Below are 16,837 nucleotides of genomic sequence, written 5' to 3' on the forward strand. Positions count from 1 at the left end.
TGTACTAGACCACATGTGAGACAGGACACTGGCTAGATTAACCAATGGTGTTGCCTGTTTTCTTATGTTCATAACATCCTCAGATGGGACTCTAACTGGAAGGAAAACTCTTGATCCTCTCTAATTCTGCACTTGGTGGTAGACAACAATAGGCAGCTAGGTAACTGAGCAATGTCCAAATCACTATTACATAGAAGCTTCTGTTTGGGTAATACCATCTGAGAAAACAGCATCCACTAGCAGTGTGGAGCTGATAAGAGAATAGCAATGAAGAGTAATTGGGGTAGATTGGGCAGTAATTTATTTTTTTTTAGAATACTGAGTGAAAAAATCTTATGGGAAAAGAAAGGAGGTGGAGGAGTACCAAAAAACAAACACACACATCCCTTTACAGCAAGCTTGTTTTGAATGGATTAACTTTTAGTTTAATTTTTTTTTTTATCTAGAGAAGATACTATTCCATCTGACTAATGAGGCAAATATAGGGGCTGATTGAGCATAATTGAATTTTTCCATTCAGCTTCTACCACCGCACATACATATGTACATACTCCAGAAAGGTTCTGCAAATAAATATTTTTAAAGGTGTGTGAAGGCCAAGCATATAATCCTGGGTGATGACATTAGCCTCAGCCACTATGGGAAAATTACAGAGACATTGAAAGTTGGCTGAAAATTGAGAGGAAGTACAGCAATCCAAAAGCTGTAGAAAACATTGACAATCACTCTCAATTGAGGAAGTCCTCAAAGCACTATATAAATTGGTCTAGGATTGCTCCAACAGAATACAGGATGAGCCAGTAACAGGGATTAAGTATCTGTAGATGTGTGTACTATTTGAGACGTTACAGTTAACACAGTCTGTTTTATTACAAACCTCTGTGTTTCTAGTACTCCGTGCTTAAACTTTGCCTCCTTCTGAGCTTGAGTATTTTTTGGCAATTGTAAAGTGATTTCAAAAATAAATAAATAAATTGTGGTGGCTCAGAATTCATTTCTGCACTCATGACATGAATGTGGGACTGATTCAAACTGTGTCATTTGGAAAACGATTAATCTTTCACTTCATTGACTCACTTATGTTTCTGCATATTTAATAAGATCAAACTAAGGGTTTAGACTGGTTAATAAATATCACGGCTATTATAATTTTCCCCACAATTTTGTAAGGATTTTGGTTTACAGAATAACAGTCTCAGCCAGACCAGTCTTCTGAGGGCACAAAGCCTAGCAAGTCTCACATGCTGACTTTGCACTGGACTAGCACATGCAAGGGGCAAGACCTGACCAAATCAGGGCTAAAAATGGGGGGAATCTTCACTTCAGGGAGTTGAGGAGTGGCTGTGGGTTAAAGCTCATGTAAACAAGCTCCTTCTTTCCTGGGTACCACGAATCCTCTCTCCACACAGGGCTGTACCTCCCCATGGGAGTTATCCTTATTTTAAGCCTGAAGTAAACCCTAGGCATTGCCCAATCAAGGACTTTAAGGTGAGAAACTCCCAACACCTACAGCACAACTTTTATTTAAAGCACTGTGTTTCACTGGTGGGGTGCTCTCCTACCCTGACCAGTACTGAAGAAGGGGGCCAGGAGTTGGAATGCTCCTGTTCCTGACCTAGGGCTATCCAGAGTCATAGAATCATAGAATATTAGAGTTGGAAGGGACCTCAGAGGTCATCTAGTCCAACCCCCTGCTCAAAGCAGGACTAACCTCAGCTATATCATCCCAACCAGGGCTTTGTCAAGCCTCAGCTTAAAAACCTCTAAGGATGGAGATTCCACCACCTCCCTAGGTAACCCATTCCAGTGCTTCACCACCCTCCTAGTATAAAACTTTTTCCTAATGTCCAACCTAGACCTCCTCCCTGCAACTTGAGACCGTTGCTCCTTGTTCTGTCATCTCCACCACCGAGAACAGCCTTGCCCCATCCTCCCTGGAACCCCCTTTCAGGTAGTTAAAGGCCGCTATCAAATCCCCCCTCACTCTTCTCTTTTGCAGACTAAACAAGCCCAGTTCCCTCAGCCTCTCCTCATAAGTCCTGTGCGCCAGCCCCCTAATCATTTTTGTTGCCCTCCACTGCACTCTCTCTAACTTGTCCACATCCTTTTTGTAGTGGGGGGCCCAAAACTGGACACAACATTCTAAATGCGGCCTCACCAATGCCGAATAGAGGGGAATAATCACTTCCCGTGACCTGCTGGCAATGCCCCTCCTAATGCAGCCCAATATGCTATTAGCCTTCTTGACAACCAGGGCACACTGCTGACTCATAGCCAGCTTTTTATCCACTGTTACCCCGAGGTCCTTTTCTGCAGAGCTGCTGCCCAGCTCGTCGGTCCCCAGTCTATAGCTGTGCATGGGATTCTTCCTTCCTAAGTGGAGGACTCTGCACTTGTCCTTGTTGAACCTCATTAGATTTCTTTTGGCCCAATCCTCCAGTTTGTTTAGGTCACTCTGTATCCTATCCCTACGCTCCAGGGTATCTACCACTCCCCCCAGCTTAGTGTCGTCCGCAAACTTGCTGAGGGTACAATCTACCCCATCCTCCAGATCATTAATAAAGATGTTGAACAAAACCGGCCCCAGGACCGACCCCTGGGGAACTCCGCTTGTGACCAGTTGCCAGCTAGACATGGAGCCATTGATCACTACTCATTGAGCCCTATGCTCTAGCCAGTTCTCTATCCATTTTATAGTCCATTCATCCAACCCATACTTCTTTAACTTGCTGATAAGAATACTGTGTGAGACAGTATCAAAAGCTTTGCTAAAGTCAAGGTATATCACATCCACCGCCTTCGCTACATCCACAGAGCCAGTCACCTCATCATAGAAAGCAATCAGGTTGGTCAGGCATGACTTTCCCTTAGTGAATCCGTGTTGACTGTTCCTGATCACCTTCCTCTCCTCCAAGTGCCTTAAGATGGATTCCTTAAGGACCTGCTCCATGATTTTTCCAGGGATTGAGGTGAGGCTGACCGGTCTGTAGTTCCCTGGATCCTCTTTCCTCCCTTTTTTGAAGATGGGCACTATATTTGCTTTTTTCCAGTCCTCAGGGACCTCCCCTGTTCCCACGAGCTTTCAAAGGTAATAGCCAATGGCTCTGAAATCACCTCAGCCAACTCCCTCAGCACCCTCGGGTGCATTGCATCTGGCCCCATGGACTTGTGAATGTCCAATCCCTCTAAATAGTCTTGGACCCGTTCCTTCAGCACTGCGGGATGTTTGCCTCCTTCCCATTCTGTGCCACCCAGTGCAGCAGTCTGAGAGCTGATCTTGTCTGTGAAGACAGAGGCAAAAAAGGCATTGAGTACCTCAGCTTTCTCCACATCCTCCGTCACTAGGTCACCTCCCTCATTCTCTAAGGGGCCCACACTTTCTCTAATCTTCCTCTTGTTGGCAACATGCCTGTAGAAACCCTTCTTGTTCCCCTTCACGTCCCTTGCTAGCTGCAACTCCAATTGTGCTTTGGCCTTCCTGATTTCATTCCTGCACGTTCGAGCAGTGTTTATATAATCCTCCCTAGTCATCTGACCAAGCTTCCACTTCTTGTAAGCTTCTTTTTTGTGTTTAAGTTCACCAAGGACATCTTTGTTAAGCCAAGCTGGGCGCCTACCATATTTGCTATTCTTTCTGCACATTGGGATGGTTTGCTCTTGTGCCCTCAATAAGGTCTCTTTAAAATACAGCCAGCTCTCTTGGGTTCCTTTCCCCCTCATATTAGCCTCCCAGGGAATCCTGCCCATCAGTTCCCTGAGGGAGTCAAAGTCCGCTTTTCTGAAGTCCATGGTCCGTATCCTGCGGCTCTCCTTTCTTCCTTTCGTCAGGATCCTGAACTCGACCATCTCATGGTCACTGCTGCCTAGGTTGCCACCCACTTGTACTTCCCCAGAGTCCAGAGATAGTGGTGGTGAAACCCTCAAACCTCCACTGCTACTGTTGGGAGCGCTGCTTCTTCCCTTCTCCAACTCAATCACTGTTTAGGGGATGAAGGGGATCTTCAGCTTGGTGGGGCCCAACTCATCTCCCTGACTGAATTCTATGTTGGAGCTGTCAGCCAGAGAGTGAGGTTTCGCACCAAACACCCATTTGTGTGGAATTTTATGGAAAGTCGGTTTCAGGCATAGTAGTGGTAATCCATTTAATCAAGAAACAAAGTGTATTTATTTACTGATGAAAGGAAATCAGAAGTACTTTGTAAAGGCCAGATCATTGAATCAGCAAACAGAACCTTGGGACTGGGAGCTTGTCTACACCGTGTAATTCATGAAGGGATAAAAATCACTGAATCAATGTTGTGTACTTTTTTAAAACCTCCAAGTAACCATTCTTATTCTGGCATTTGGTACTTCTGTATAAAACCCTTCCAAAGGATCTTCCAACCATTTAGATGACCACATATTTTTCAAAAGTTGGGCAATACAACTCTAATCTGCAAACTCCACACAAAGGAATTCTACACTATTTACGAGATGGAACTTTGCAGGTCACAAAGAGCATGCTAGTGATATTTTACAAAGACATATAACTGCATTAGAGTCATTATCTAAGACACACAACTTTTAGAGGTCATTTATCATTTCTCCATTTAACACGGTGACCACATGCCAAACTACATTCAGTTTCAGTTCAGATTTTGATCAACAGAAACTGGAAATTCTGAATTTGCACTCTGGTTATTCTGCAACCTTACAAACATTATATGGAAAACATATATGATAGGCATTCAGATTACACTGAAACATAGTAAATGATGCTCCTGTCCAGGCTAATTTCCAGCTAATAACCTGACAAAGACTTATCAATGAACAAAAGTTATGCATCGAATGGTAATGAATTTGTATTGCACAACATCCAAATTGCATTAAGAATGGTGCAAACGACTCTTAAGAGATATAAGCCATAGAATAAATGTGTGCAGTGATGTTCTTGGCAACACAAGAGGCTACATACAATTACCTGAGTGATACTTCATTGGTTAAGCAATCAAACACCACAAAACAGTGTAAGTTTATGTCATTGCACATAACTGTAAAGTGAAAGTACATATAGGCCAGTACCCTTATGGAAAATAAAGTCTGACTCCCTTCTTGAATTCAAGAAGGAAAAGGGAAAGCTCAACTTACATCACACTGGAACGGTTTCTCTCCAGTATGGGTCCTCATATGCTCATCCAGGCCTCGCTTCTGACTGAAGGCCTTGTTGCACTCAGAGCACTGGTATGGCTTTTCCTGTAGGCAATGACAACAGTGAGTGAAAGTGAGTCAACACAGAGCACAAGTCATTAAGTGAGTGGAATTCCATGCTGGATGGTGCAAGTTTTATATTCTCTCCAAGGGATTGCAGTCAGTGAAAACAACAGAAGAAAATGAGTTTCAAATGATTAAGTGAAAGCTGGGAAAGCTGTGGCCTGACAGTTTCCACTTCAACACCCATTATGAATTAATTATCTGTTTCAGTCTTTCAAACACAGCAGTTATGGGGGTCTGTTTTTCATAATGTAAAAGGTACAAAAATATAAAATCCCAATGTATTTTCCTTTCCCCTCTATAAAAGGTTAAAGCATAAAGACAAATGAGATGTCTGTAAGACTCTCATGATTTCCATACAGATTTTCTGGGGAATGGGTAGTGAAAAAAAAACCCCTCTTAAAAAGTTGGTGACAGGAGGCTAATCATTTTTTCATCACAAGATCTCATAATGAAGTACAGAACCACCGAGCTATCTGTATTTTCATTGGAACTACTGTAGGTCATGATAATTTATAACAGTGCAAAATAATCTAATTGGAATAAATAATCTGAAGGACATATATCAAGAACCACTTATATAGTGATCTTCTTCTTCAAAGCCCTTTATAAACTTCATAAATTTAACTTAATAGACAACCTTATCGAGGAAGATGTAATTCCTCCTTCATTTATAATCCAAAATCATAACGGTGGGGAGGGGGGAAAGTGACTGAATGAATAAAAGTGGCACTGCACTTACTGGCAATTATTTTTAATACTTTAAATACAAAAAGGATCTTTCAAAGGCAAATTACTGCATGTCTTCACTTTCATTCAAGGTTTTTGTTTGGCCCAAAATTTCATATTGTTTCCATTTCAAAATATGTGAGTTTATTTTAGAGAACAAAACAATCAGATTTTGTTTTCTGAATTAAAACAACAATAAAGAAAGTAATATGAAGTCCTTGTAACTTCATAGCTTAAAGATGTGGGATATGCAAAATGTCGTTTAAGGAGTTGGAAAAGTCATTAAAACACTACTCAAGTGTTCAGTCTGTGACAAACTCTTGGGGACACTTTCTAGGCCTCATTCATCTAGCTGTTACTCCAATGATACAGTTCCACAGAACTCAGGGGAAGAAAGCTATTTTAATGGAGTAGAGAATCAGGCCTTCTATGTTAAGAGATCGGGGGTGACGTTTTGGTCCCACTGAAATCAATGGGAGTTATGCGATCGAGTTCGATAGGGCTAGGATTTCACCCTATTTGGTTTAATGAGTCATTTCTGGAAAGTTATCAAGGTATTTTATAAGACTCATGGTTTATCTTTTGTTTGGACTTAAACAGCTATGTTACGATGACCCATCTACCCTACAACTGTAAAAGAGTCAGGAGATCTGATTACAGTATGATCACACATGCATCCAGGGTGACTGTTCTGCTTAAAGTCCCTCTGTGCAGCTGCTGTTTAGGGTTAAAAGTGATATAGAGGGCCTTGTGCTGGTCCACAACATGAAGCATGGACTTTATCCGTAGAGCATAAAAGAAACACGTTAAAGACCTGTCACTTTAAAAGTTTAAATGGCCTAGTGAGAGAAGGTAGAGTAGTTCTGACATAAGCCTGTTCTGCAATGTTTTCTTTGTCTCCTGAGAATCATCTGTGTTTAAAATGCATTGTCTTGGAAGAATAATAAGTGACAATTTGAAAACCATGTAATGAATCTTTGCACCTTTTTACAAACAACTCCAAAAAAATCATAGTGTATTACTACTAATTAATTAAAAAATAGAGATGATCAAAAATATAACCAATGGAAATTGCATAGAGAAATACACTTTTTTTCCTGAAATAAAATGGAAAATTCCCCACATTTTTTCAATCCTTTATCACACAGTTTTGCAGTGTCTCTGGAGCTTAAAGTCTTTGCGTGGGAACATGGATATACACGCGCACACACGCTGTTCTAAGTCATCTACCCTCACATAAGAACAACAGAGATAAATGTATATTTATATAGCACATGACATTTATTTAGGAACTTATAGTTTTAAAATTCAGTGTAACTATTTAAAAAACAAATGGAATCCAGGAGAGTAAGTCAGCCTGCCTAGCAGTCTGTTCATGTGCCCATGGGGAGTTTGAAACTACTAATGCTATAAGTAATGTAAGTGCCTGTGTAGTTCATAGAACTTTAGATACTGTTTCTTTCTGTCCAAATATTTTCCAGAGTGGAGAACGTAATTCCTGTGCCTGGCAACCAAGGAGGAGAAAGTTTTGTAGTTTGGTTTAACAAATCATATGGTATTAGTTCATTACTTTAGTTTGGGCGATACTCTCAGATCCAGGCATGTGAGAGGAAGAATCAATCCTCAACGCTTAGGTGATGGAGGTACTGAAGCCCCTCCAGCTGTTGAACCCCTACCTCTGGTATGCAGAGAGTAGATGGTCTATTTATTGTAGAGTATTCCTGCCAGGTGCTAAGCAATTTGGCCTCAAGCACCTAAGCACACACTTAACTTCAAGCATGTAACAAGGTTTGCATTTACTGAGAAATATTTCTCCAGGATTTTAATTTTCAATGCACATTAATTAATTAATTAGTTAATTAATCCTGCTAGTGGCTCAGTCTTTGCAAACAGTGACTAGCTTCTCACCAAGGAGGGTGCTGTGTAAGATACTATTTTCATATGTATGTTTATATGCTTTGTGGCTCTTTTTAATCATTATCTTACTTTTGTGGCTTGCATGATTTTTCAACATACAAAATATACCCATTTTCTCACAAACAATGAACTTAAAAAAAAAAAAAAAAAAAAAAAGCATGTCCATGGGAATTTGGCCGGACTGAGTAGAGACTTCACAGACTAGGCCCTGTAATTTTTGGGGAAGCTTATGGATAAACTATATGAAAAGCAGGTTTCCATAACACGCCCTTAATTCGTTTTGCATTGTGGTTAATGGAAACCACATTTTCTGTAAACTCTCTGAAAATGAATTCTATGCTCCATGTAGGTTATTCCATAGAAAGCTCAAAATAAAACATAGTACATAGTCTATACATTTGTGTGACCTATAAATACTCCAAAAGGCAATCACTGGTGTGTCAAAACATTCCTTAGTGCAAGTTCTCCCTGCTTCTTGCCTCTCTGTGGGTGCAAGGAACCTACCTGATTCCCAGTCAGCAGAGTGTTGATACCATCACAGCTTCTCCTGCCCTTTTTACAGGTGCTCAAGGTCTATAGGAGTGGCAGGGCTGTTTGAGGGAGAAAAGGGCAAAAACATCTCTAGACAGTTAGGGCTCCACACCCAGGGGCTATAGCAATGGGCTGAAACCCCAGTCATAAGGAGCTTTCTGTTTATTCTTTTCATATTACATCTATTTACTTAGGCTGTTATTCATATTAACCCTTGAGAAAAAGACCTGGCTGACTGCAGAGGAGCCACCTTGCACTCTTTTAGGTATATAATTTCAATTCACATATGTAGTACATTAAATATACAAGCAACAGCACAGCTCTAATCTTACTTACATAACTTTTATACCAGCATAAGTCCACTGACTTCGGCAGACTTACTCTGGATTTACACCAGTCCCTATACCTCCCTCTCCACTCAGTTCCCTATCTTCTACACACACCCCTTATAGTGACGTCAGTGTGGTTGTGTGTGTAATCAGGATAAAATTTAGCCTTTAATCTCTCTGTACAGAAGCAACTTCTCTGTCTTGGAAGAAGACCTCACATTATAAAGAATTGCTTCTTCAAAACAAAAACGCCATGGGGAAAAAAATTAACCACGTTTCTATTACAAGAAACTGGTATTTGGAGAAGCGAACATTTACAATGTGGAAAAAGATGATGATGCTTGATGCAACCCCCTCTAGAAAATCTGCAGGGAAAAATAAATACAAAAACTATAGCAACACGTTGGAAGGAAAGTAAATGTCAATGGAAAAAACAATGAAGACACTGAAAAAAATTAAAAAGATGGAACGATTTAGAGCATAAACCAAAGGAAAGCTTTGCTAACTATTAACAAACAACACAAACAGAAGGTCACTGGGAAGATTACAAAAATCTGACTTCACTTGAGTTTAGGATTGCTATCGTTATAAATCCAGATTGTCTGAACGCAGTATCTGTCCAAGCTATAGCAATAACGGCAGCAAAGTAAAGGATTACATGTATTTTTTTTTTTATTGATTAGATAAATAGAAGATGAGACAGTCACAGTATAATTAAGGTCAAAGTGGTTTAGTATTACATGTTTAAAGTATGCTGCGCATAAATAGAAACATTGATGGTAAAAGAAACAGGATTTAAAACCTTCCTTTTTCCAAAACATAAAGAGGCTGATGGGCACCCTGTTGGGAGGTTGGCCTTTTCTGAAAAAATCAGATAGACTAATAAATCCCATAGCGAGGCATCTAACTGTAGGGTACTGTTTTTGAAAATCTTGAGCATATAAAAGTATCCATTAGAGACATTTAGCATTTGAACTGATAGATCGATGATTCAGGATTGCTTGTCTCAAAATTGCAATTCTTCTTTGTCTTTGAATTAAGGAACATGGGTCATGACCCTGGCTTCTAGGCAACTGTATTAATGTCTTTTATTAGAAAGCAGATTACAGCTCATTGGATGTCATATTTATCAAATAGGTATAATATACGCGTCTCGTCTCTTACAACCATGATGGATGAAAATGGTCAAATGTGGACAATTGCTGGTCCGGGTGCTTATATCTTTCTTACAGAAAACAAATACCATATATAAATTAGCATATATGGTTGCTTGTGCTTGCATCTTGATGGTAAAACTATCCGGCTAACACCTGTTGTGTTGAAAATGCTCAAACATGGAAAAACAAGGTTACTTACCAGTAACTGTTGTTCTTCGAGATGTGTTGCTCATATCCATTCCAATGTAGGTGTGTGCGCGCCCAGTGCACAGATTCCTGGAACTTTTTTCCCTAGCAATCCCCGCAGGGCCAGCTCAGGCGCCCCCTGGAGTGCCGCGCTCATATCGCGGTATAAAGGGCGCTGCTGGCCCCGCGGGCCCCCAGTCCCTTCTTTCTGCCAACTCCGACAGTGGGGACGGGGGGTGGGTTTGGAATGGATATGAGCAACACATCTCGAAGAACAACAGTTACTGGTAAGTAACCTTGTTTTCTCTCTTCGAGTGATTGCTCATATGCATTCCAATGTAGGTGATTAATTAGACATACCTTGGAGGAGGGTAGGAGTTATCGGTGACCTGCTCTTGACAGCATGGCTCTGCCAAACCCCGCATCTTCCCTTGCCTGCTCCACGATGGCGTAGTGCGACATGAACGTATGGACCGACGACCAGGTCGCTGCTCTGCAGATGTCCTGCAGGGGAACCCGCTCCAGGAAGGCTGCGGAAGAGGCCTGGGCCCTAGTAGAGTGTGCTCTTACCGCACCTGGAAGGGGTACCCCTGCCTGCTCGTAACATGCTCTGATGCAGGCTGTAATCCAGTTGGAGATTCGCTGGGTGGAGACAGGAGAGCCTTTCATCCTGTCTGCCACAGCTACGAACAGCTGTGTCGACCTCCGGAAGGGCTTGGTCCGCTCGATATAGTAGGCCAAGGCTTGTCTGACATCCAGCGAATGTCCTCTCCTTTCCTCCTCCGAACCGTGGGGTTTTGGAAAGAACACAGGAAGGAAAATGTCCTGATTACAGTGGAACTGAGACACCACCTTAGGCATAAAAGCCGGGTGAGGTCTCAGCCGGACCTTATCCTTATAAAAAACTGTGTAGGGGGGCTCCGAGGTCAACGCCCTTAGTTCGGAGACCCTCCTGGCCGAGGTGATGGCCACCAGGAAGGCTACCTTCCACGATAAAAGGAGAAGGGAACATGTGGCCATGGGCTCAAAGGGGTGTCCCATCAGTCTATTGAGGACCAAGTTGAGGTCCCAGGGTGGCACTGGGTCCTGCACCTGAGGGAAAGTCCTCTCCACCCCCTTAAGGAACCTCACCGACATGGGGTGAGAGAACAGGGACCGCCCTTCCATTGGCTGGTGGAAAGCTAAAATGGCTGCTAGGTGTACCTTGAGGGAAGCTAGGGCCAAGCCTTGCAGTTTAAGCTGCAGCAGGTACTCTAAGATAGCGTGTATGGGTGAGAAGCTCGGACGTAACCCTCTCGATTCTGCCCACCCCGAGAACCTCCGCCACTTAGCTGTATACGTTACTTGCGTGGACGGTTTCCTGCTGCCCAGAAGGACCTGCTGAACCTGAAAGGAACAGGCCCTCTCTCCCTCCGTCAGCCACAGAGTCTCCAGGCAGTGAGGTGGAGGGAGTCCAGGTCGGGGTGCAACAATCTCCCGTGGTCCTGGGAGATCAGGTCGCACCGTCTGGGTAGCGGAATCGGTTCAGTGATGGAGAGGTCGAGCAGCAAACTGTACCAATGTTGTCTCGGCCAAGCTGGGGCGATCAGTATGATGTTTGCCCTGTCCCTCTTGATCTTGAGAAGGACTTGGGGCAGGAGCGGAATGGGGGGGAATGCGTATATCAGATCCCCCGTCCAGTCTATCAAGAAGGCATCGGACAGCGAGCCCGGTTCTCCACCCCTGAGCGAACAGAACCTCGGGCATTTCCTGTTCCCGGCTGAAGCGAACAGGTCTAGACGGGGAACACCCCACCTTTGGAAAATTAAAGCCACTATGTCCTGGTGCAAGGACCATTCGTGGCGGGGTGAGAATGATCTGCTGAGGCGATCCGCCTCGCTGTTCCTGACCCCCAGGAGGTGAGAGGCAGATAAGTGAAATTCGTGCCTCACCGCAAAATCCCACAGTCGGATGGCTTCCTGACAAAGAGCCGAGGAACGTGCCCCCCCCCCCGCCTGTTCACGTAGAACATGGCCGCCGTATTGTCCGTGAGGACTTGGACCACCCTGCCCTTCAGGAAATGAAGAAAGGCCTTGCAGGCCAACCGGACCGCTCTGAGCTCGTGTACATTGATGTGCAGAGCTCTCTCCTCCGGTGACCAAAGCCCCTGGGTGCCCCGGTTGCGACAGATGTGGGCTCCCCATCCCATATCGGAGGCGTCTGTGATGATCGTCACAGATGGGATAAGCTCTCTGAAGGGAACGCCCATCATCACTTCCCTTGGGTCCCTCCACCAATTGAGAGATGACAGCACCTGTGGGGGAACCATGACCACTCTAGTTAGAGAATGCCTGTTCGGTACATACACCGAAGCTAACCACGTCTGGAGAGGTCTAAGCCTCAATCGTGCCAGCCTCACTACATATGTCGAAGCTGCCATATGTCCCAGCAGCTGCAGGCAATGCCTGGCTGTCGTCGTGGGGAACCGGTGGAGATTGGATATAATAGCCGTTATTGCCTCGAACCTCGATTGAGGGAGGAAGGCTCTGGCCTGTACCACATCCAACCTGGCTCCAATAAACTCTATACATTGTACAGGAGTGAGTGTGGACTTTTGCTCATTAATAAGCAATCCCAGTCTGGTGCATAATTCGCGGGTGAGGAGCAGGCTATTTTTCACATGAGTCCTCGACCTCCCCCTGATTAGCCAGTCATCTAAATAAGGGAAGATTTGGACCCCGCTGCGGTGCAGGTGGGCCACCACCACCGCCATACACTTAGTAAAAACTCTGGGTGCCGAGGAGAGCCCAAAGGGTAAGGACCGAAACTGGTAGTGTCGCCCAGCTACCATGAACCGTAAGAACCTCCTATGGGCAGGCAATATAGAGATATGGAAGTATGCGTCCTTCAAATCTAGGGCAGCATACCAATCCCCCGGGTCTAGGACCGGAATAATCGTGGCGAGGGAAACCATACGGAATTTAATTCGTCTGATATACTTATTCAGACGACGTAGGTCCAGAATGGGCCTAAGGCCTCCTTTCGCCTTGGGGATTAAAAAATATCTAAAAACCCCACCGCCCTGGGACTTCCTCCACCGCCCCCAGCGTGAGGAGAGACTCAATCTCCTGTACCAGGAGTTGAACCAGGGCAGGGTCCCCAAAGGGGGACAGCCTAGGAGGGGCGTCAGGGGGGGAGGCAGTGAGTTGGAGGGTATACCCTTTGGCAATCACCTCTAGGACCCACCAGTCCGTAGTAATGGCTTCCCACTCTGTAAGGAAGGGGCGAAGCCTGTCTGCAAACAGACAGTTTAGATCCCGGGGAGAAGGAAGAGTGCTACCCTCCTGCACAGGGTCAAAAACGTTTATTATTACCATTACCCCCTTTGGACGGCCCTTGTTGGCCCCCCGCAGAGGACCCTTGACGGCCTCCTCTGCCAGGATCGCGGTAGCGCTCGCGACCTCTCCTCTGCTGGGCGGGTCGAAGAGCCTGCCTAGGCGGGGGCGGCGGCTGCCTTTGGACTTGTGGCCTGGACTGCCGTCTTGAGGCCTGGGGGGTATACAACCCAAGGGACTTCAGGGTGGCCCGAGAGTCCTTAAGCGCGTGGAGCTTCTCGTCAGTCTTTTCTGAAAAAAGACCTAAGCCATCGAAAGGCAAGTCTTGTATGGCCTGTTGAACCTCCTGGGTTAGGCCAGACGCCTGCAGCCAAGAACATCGGCGCATAACTACCGCCGAGGCCATTGCTCTACTAGCCGTGTCTGCTGCATCGCTAGCAGACTGTAATGCAGTGGTTGCCACCGCGGCCCCCTCCTGAAGCACCGTGGCGAAATCCGCCTCTTGGTCAGGAGGCAAGTGGGACGCAAACCTCTGGATCGAGGCCCATAAATTTTTGTTATACTTGCCGAAGAGGGCCTGGTGGTTTGCTACTCTAAACTGCAGCGCTGCAGTAGAGTAAATCTTCCTCCCAAACAAGTCTAGCTTGCGGCCTTCCTTGTCCTTAGGAGTATTCCCCTGGTTCCCCTGGCGGTCTCTCTGATTAGCCGCATCGACCACTAGAGAGCACGGCGCTGGGTGGTTATACAGGAACTCAAAGGGTTCTTTAGGAACATAGTATTTCCTCTCCACCCCCTTAGATGTGGAAGGTAGAGAGGAAGGGGTCTGCCAGAGATTCCTGGCAATCTTCATGACCCTGTCATGAACCGGCAGGGTTGCCCAGGATGGCCCGACAACACTCGAGGGCCCAAAGAGGGGGTCCTCCTCCTCGGACATGAGTCTGAACTCCATGCCCAGGTTCTCAGCAGCCCTTTTCAAAAGGTCCTGGTGGGCACGGAAATCAAACAGGGGGGCCCTGTGATCTCTGGCCACTGCCTCATCCGGAGATGAGGAGGAGGAGAGGGGTAATGGTGCTGTGGAGGGTCCCTCCCCTGGGTCAGAGTCTTCCTCCGAAACCCGCTCCTGAGCCTTAGGGAGTGGGGGCATTGGAGGGGCCGCCACCGATTGTGTTGAGATCGAACCCTGGGGCATAGGGGCATTCCACGGTCCCCAATATGGCCACTGCCAAGGCACCTGGGTCCAACCAGGGGCTTGCAAGGGGGGCGGCTGATGTCTCGCGGCCCTCTTGTCTCCTGAGCCTCCCATACGTCGCTTGCTCCGTCGACGTGTGGACCGGTCAGATGACGAAGACGAAGTAGACCGGTGCCGACGTCTGCGGTGACGGCGATAAGAGGAGACTGGGGACGACGACGAGGTGGAGGACCTGCCCCTACGGCGAGACGACTTGCAGTGCCGCTTACCCCCTCGAGAGCGTGAGCGGTGCCGACGATGGCGATGCTGAGGAGACTCCTCCCTCCCAGCCATTGGTGCCGGGCCCATCGGTGCCGGGCCCATCGGCGGGGGCTCCCGGGGTACCGGTGCTGCTGGGTGTGGGCCATCGTCTCTCGAGGCCACGGACAGCGACCTGGATCGATGCTGGGACGGGCTCCGCACCGGAGTTCGCGAGCCCGACAAACAGTCCCTGCCCGGGTCAGAGCTGGACCGGCGACGACTCCGGCGATGGACTCGGGACCACCCACGGTGCCGCGGTGCCAAGTCGCTCGACGACATAGAGTCAGAGCTCGGAGGGGAGCCGACGCTCTCCACCCTCCGTGACCGTCTGGAAGGAGACCGAGATTGAGAGTGTCTCCAACTACCGGGACCACCCAGCGCGGGTTTGCCCCGAGACGCTGGTCCCTTGTCCCTCGGCCGAGGGGGGGACGGAGGCGTAGGCATGGCCATAAGGGCTCGTGCCGCAGTAAACGCCTCCGGCGTCGACGGCCCTTGCAGGTGCACTCCCCCACCCCCAGGAGTCGGGGGAGGCAACCCGCGCAGAGACCCCGGGGCCGGAGTGATCTCCACGGCCTGTGGCTGGGGTGTCTCCTTACTCCCCCCGCTCTGCGGCGGCCAGGGGGAGTCTTTAGGTGCGGCCAGAGGCCGTGCCGTCTTCTTCGGCCCCTTAGAAACCTGTCCCGGTGCCGAGGACGGTGCCGGTGGGGAGGCACTCCGCACCGACGACACACTCGGTGCCGACGGAGACCGGGAAGGCTCGGACGCTGGTCGAAGCGCCGACTCCATTAAGATCGCCTTTAGCCTCGCGTCCCGTTCCTTTTGGGTCCGAGGCTTAAAGGACTTGCAAATGCGGCACTTGTCTCGTCGGTGCTGTTCACCCAGGCACCGGAGACAACGATCGTGCGGGTCACTGACCGGGAAGGCTTTAGCGCACAAGTCACAGTTCTTAAAGCCTGAAGAGCCCGGCATGACTTCCAAAGAAAAAAACCCCGTCCGGGGTTTTACTTATCACTAACTACTAACTAACTCTAAAACAACTATACAACAGGAAAACTCTAAAGAACAGTAACGAAGCTAGGGAATGAGCTACTTGCACACAGCAAGAGGCGATAGTTCCAGCAACCGTCACAGGCGGAAAGAAGGAACTGGGGGCCCGCGGGGCCAGCAGCGCCCTTTATACCGCGATATGAGCGCGGCACTCCAGGGGGCGCCTGAGCTGGCCCTGCGGGGCTTGCTAGGGAAAAAGGTTCCGGGAATCTGTGCACTGGGCGCGCACACACCTACATTGGAATGCATATGAGCAATCACTCGAAGAGAGAAATTGTTGGTATGGTGCTTATGTCTTTCTTACAGAAAATAAATTAGCATATATGGTTGCTAGTTCTTGCATATTGATGGTAAAACTATCAGACTAATACCTATTGTGTTGCACAAGGTAAAGCTTGTGACCAAGAATCTCAAACCCTTTGCAACTGATGAACAAGTAAGGCATGTGTTTTGTCTGAATGTCTCCAAATAATTTTTTAAATCCTCAGAGGAACTTGGAACTGTTTAGCAAAACTGAACATGTAAAATACTAGCTCTTCAGTGAAGACAAGAAAATAATGCTAGATCAATGCTTATTTTTCCAGAAAGTCTCTCAAAATTCAGATAAATTAGACTGAGATAAGATTTCATCCACAAGGCGGCAAGTACAATTCACATCTGCAGCATATAAATCATACCAGAGATATCTAGGATCTAATCTTCCTAATTTTATACCAGTGTATCTCCACTGACTTCAGCAGTTAATCCTGATCATCACCAGCCCCCTAACTTCTCTCCACACTCAGTTCCCCATCCACCACATGCACCCCTTTCTTGTATAGGCAGGACACACTCAGGTTCACACATCTAAGCACACCATCCGTACATTAGAATTATAGTTTTAGGGTA

At 46.6% G+C, this 16,837-nt stretch overlaps 1 protein-coding gene across 4 annotated transcripts in view; it reads right to left on the reverse strand.

The window, feature by feature from the left end:
- PRDM5 (PR/SET domain 5) overlaps positions 1–16,837 on the reverse strand; it is a 146,244-nt gene that overhangs the window by 4,515 nt on the left and 124,892 nt on the right. For 3 of the 4 annotated variants that reach the window (XM_067549255.1, XM_067549248.1, XM_067549240.1), the window contains one exon: positions 5,128–5,232. The exons of the other annotated variant lie outside the window; for it this stretch is intronic. In XM_067549255.1, coding sequence (XP_067405356.1) covers positions 5,128–5,232 — 105 coding nt within the window. The remainder of the gene's footprint in view (positions 1–5,127; positions 5,233–16,837) is intronic. 4 annotated transcript variants of the gene reach the window in all.

This window comes from Emydura macquarii, unplaced genomic scaffold (assembly GCF_026122565.2).
Source record: "Emydura macquarii macquarii isolate MOO-44397 ecotype Brisbane River unplaced genomic scaffold, CSIRO-AGI_Emac_v2 contig_267, whole genome shotgun sequence".
Lineage (NCBI taxonomy): Eukaryota > Metazoa > Chordata > Testudines > Chelidae > Emydura > Emydura macquarii.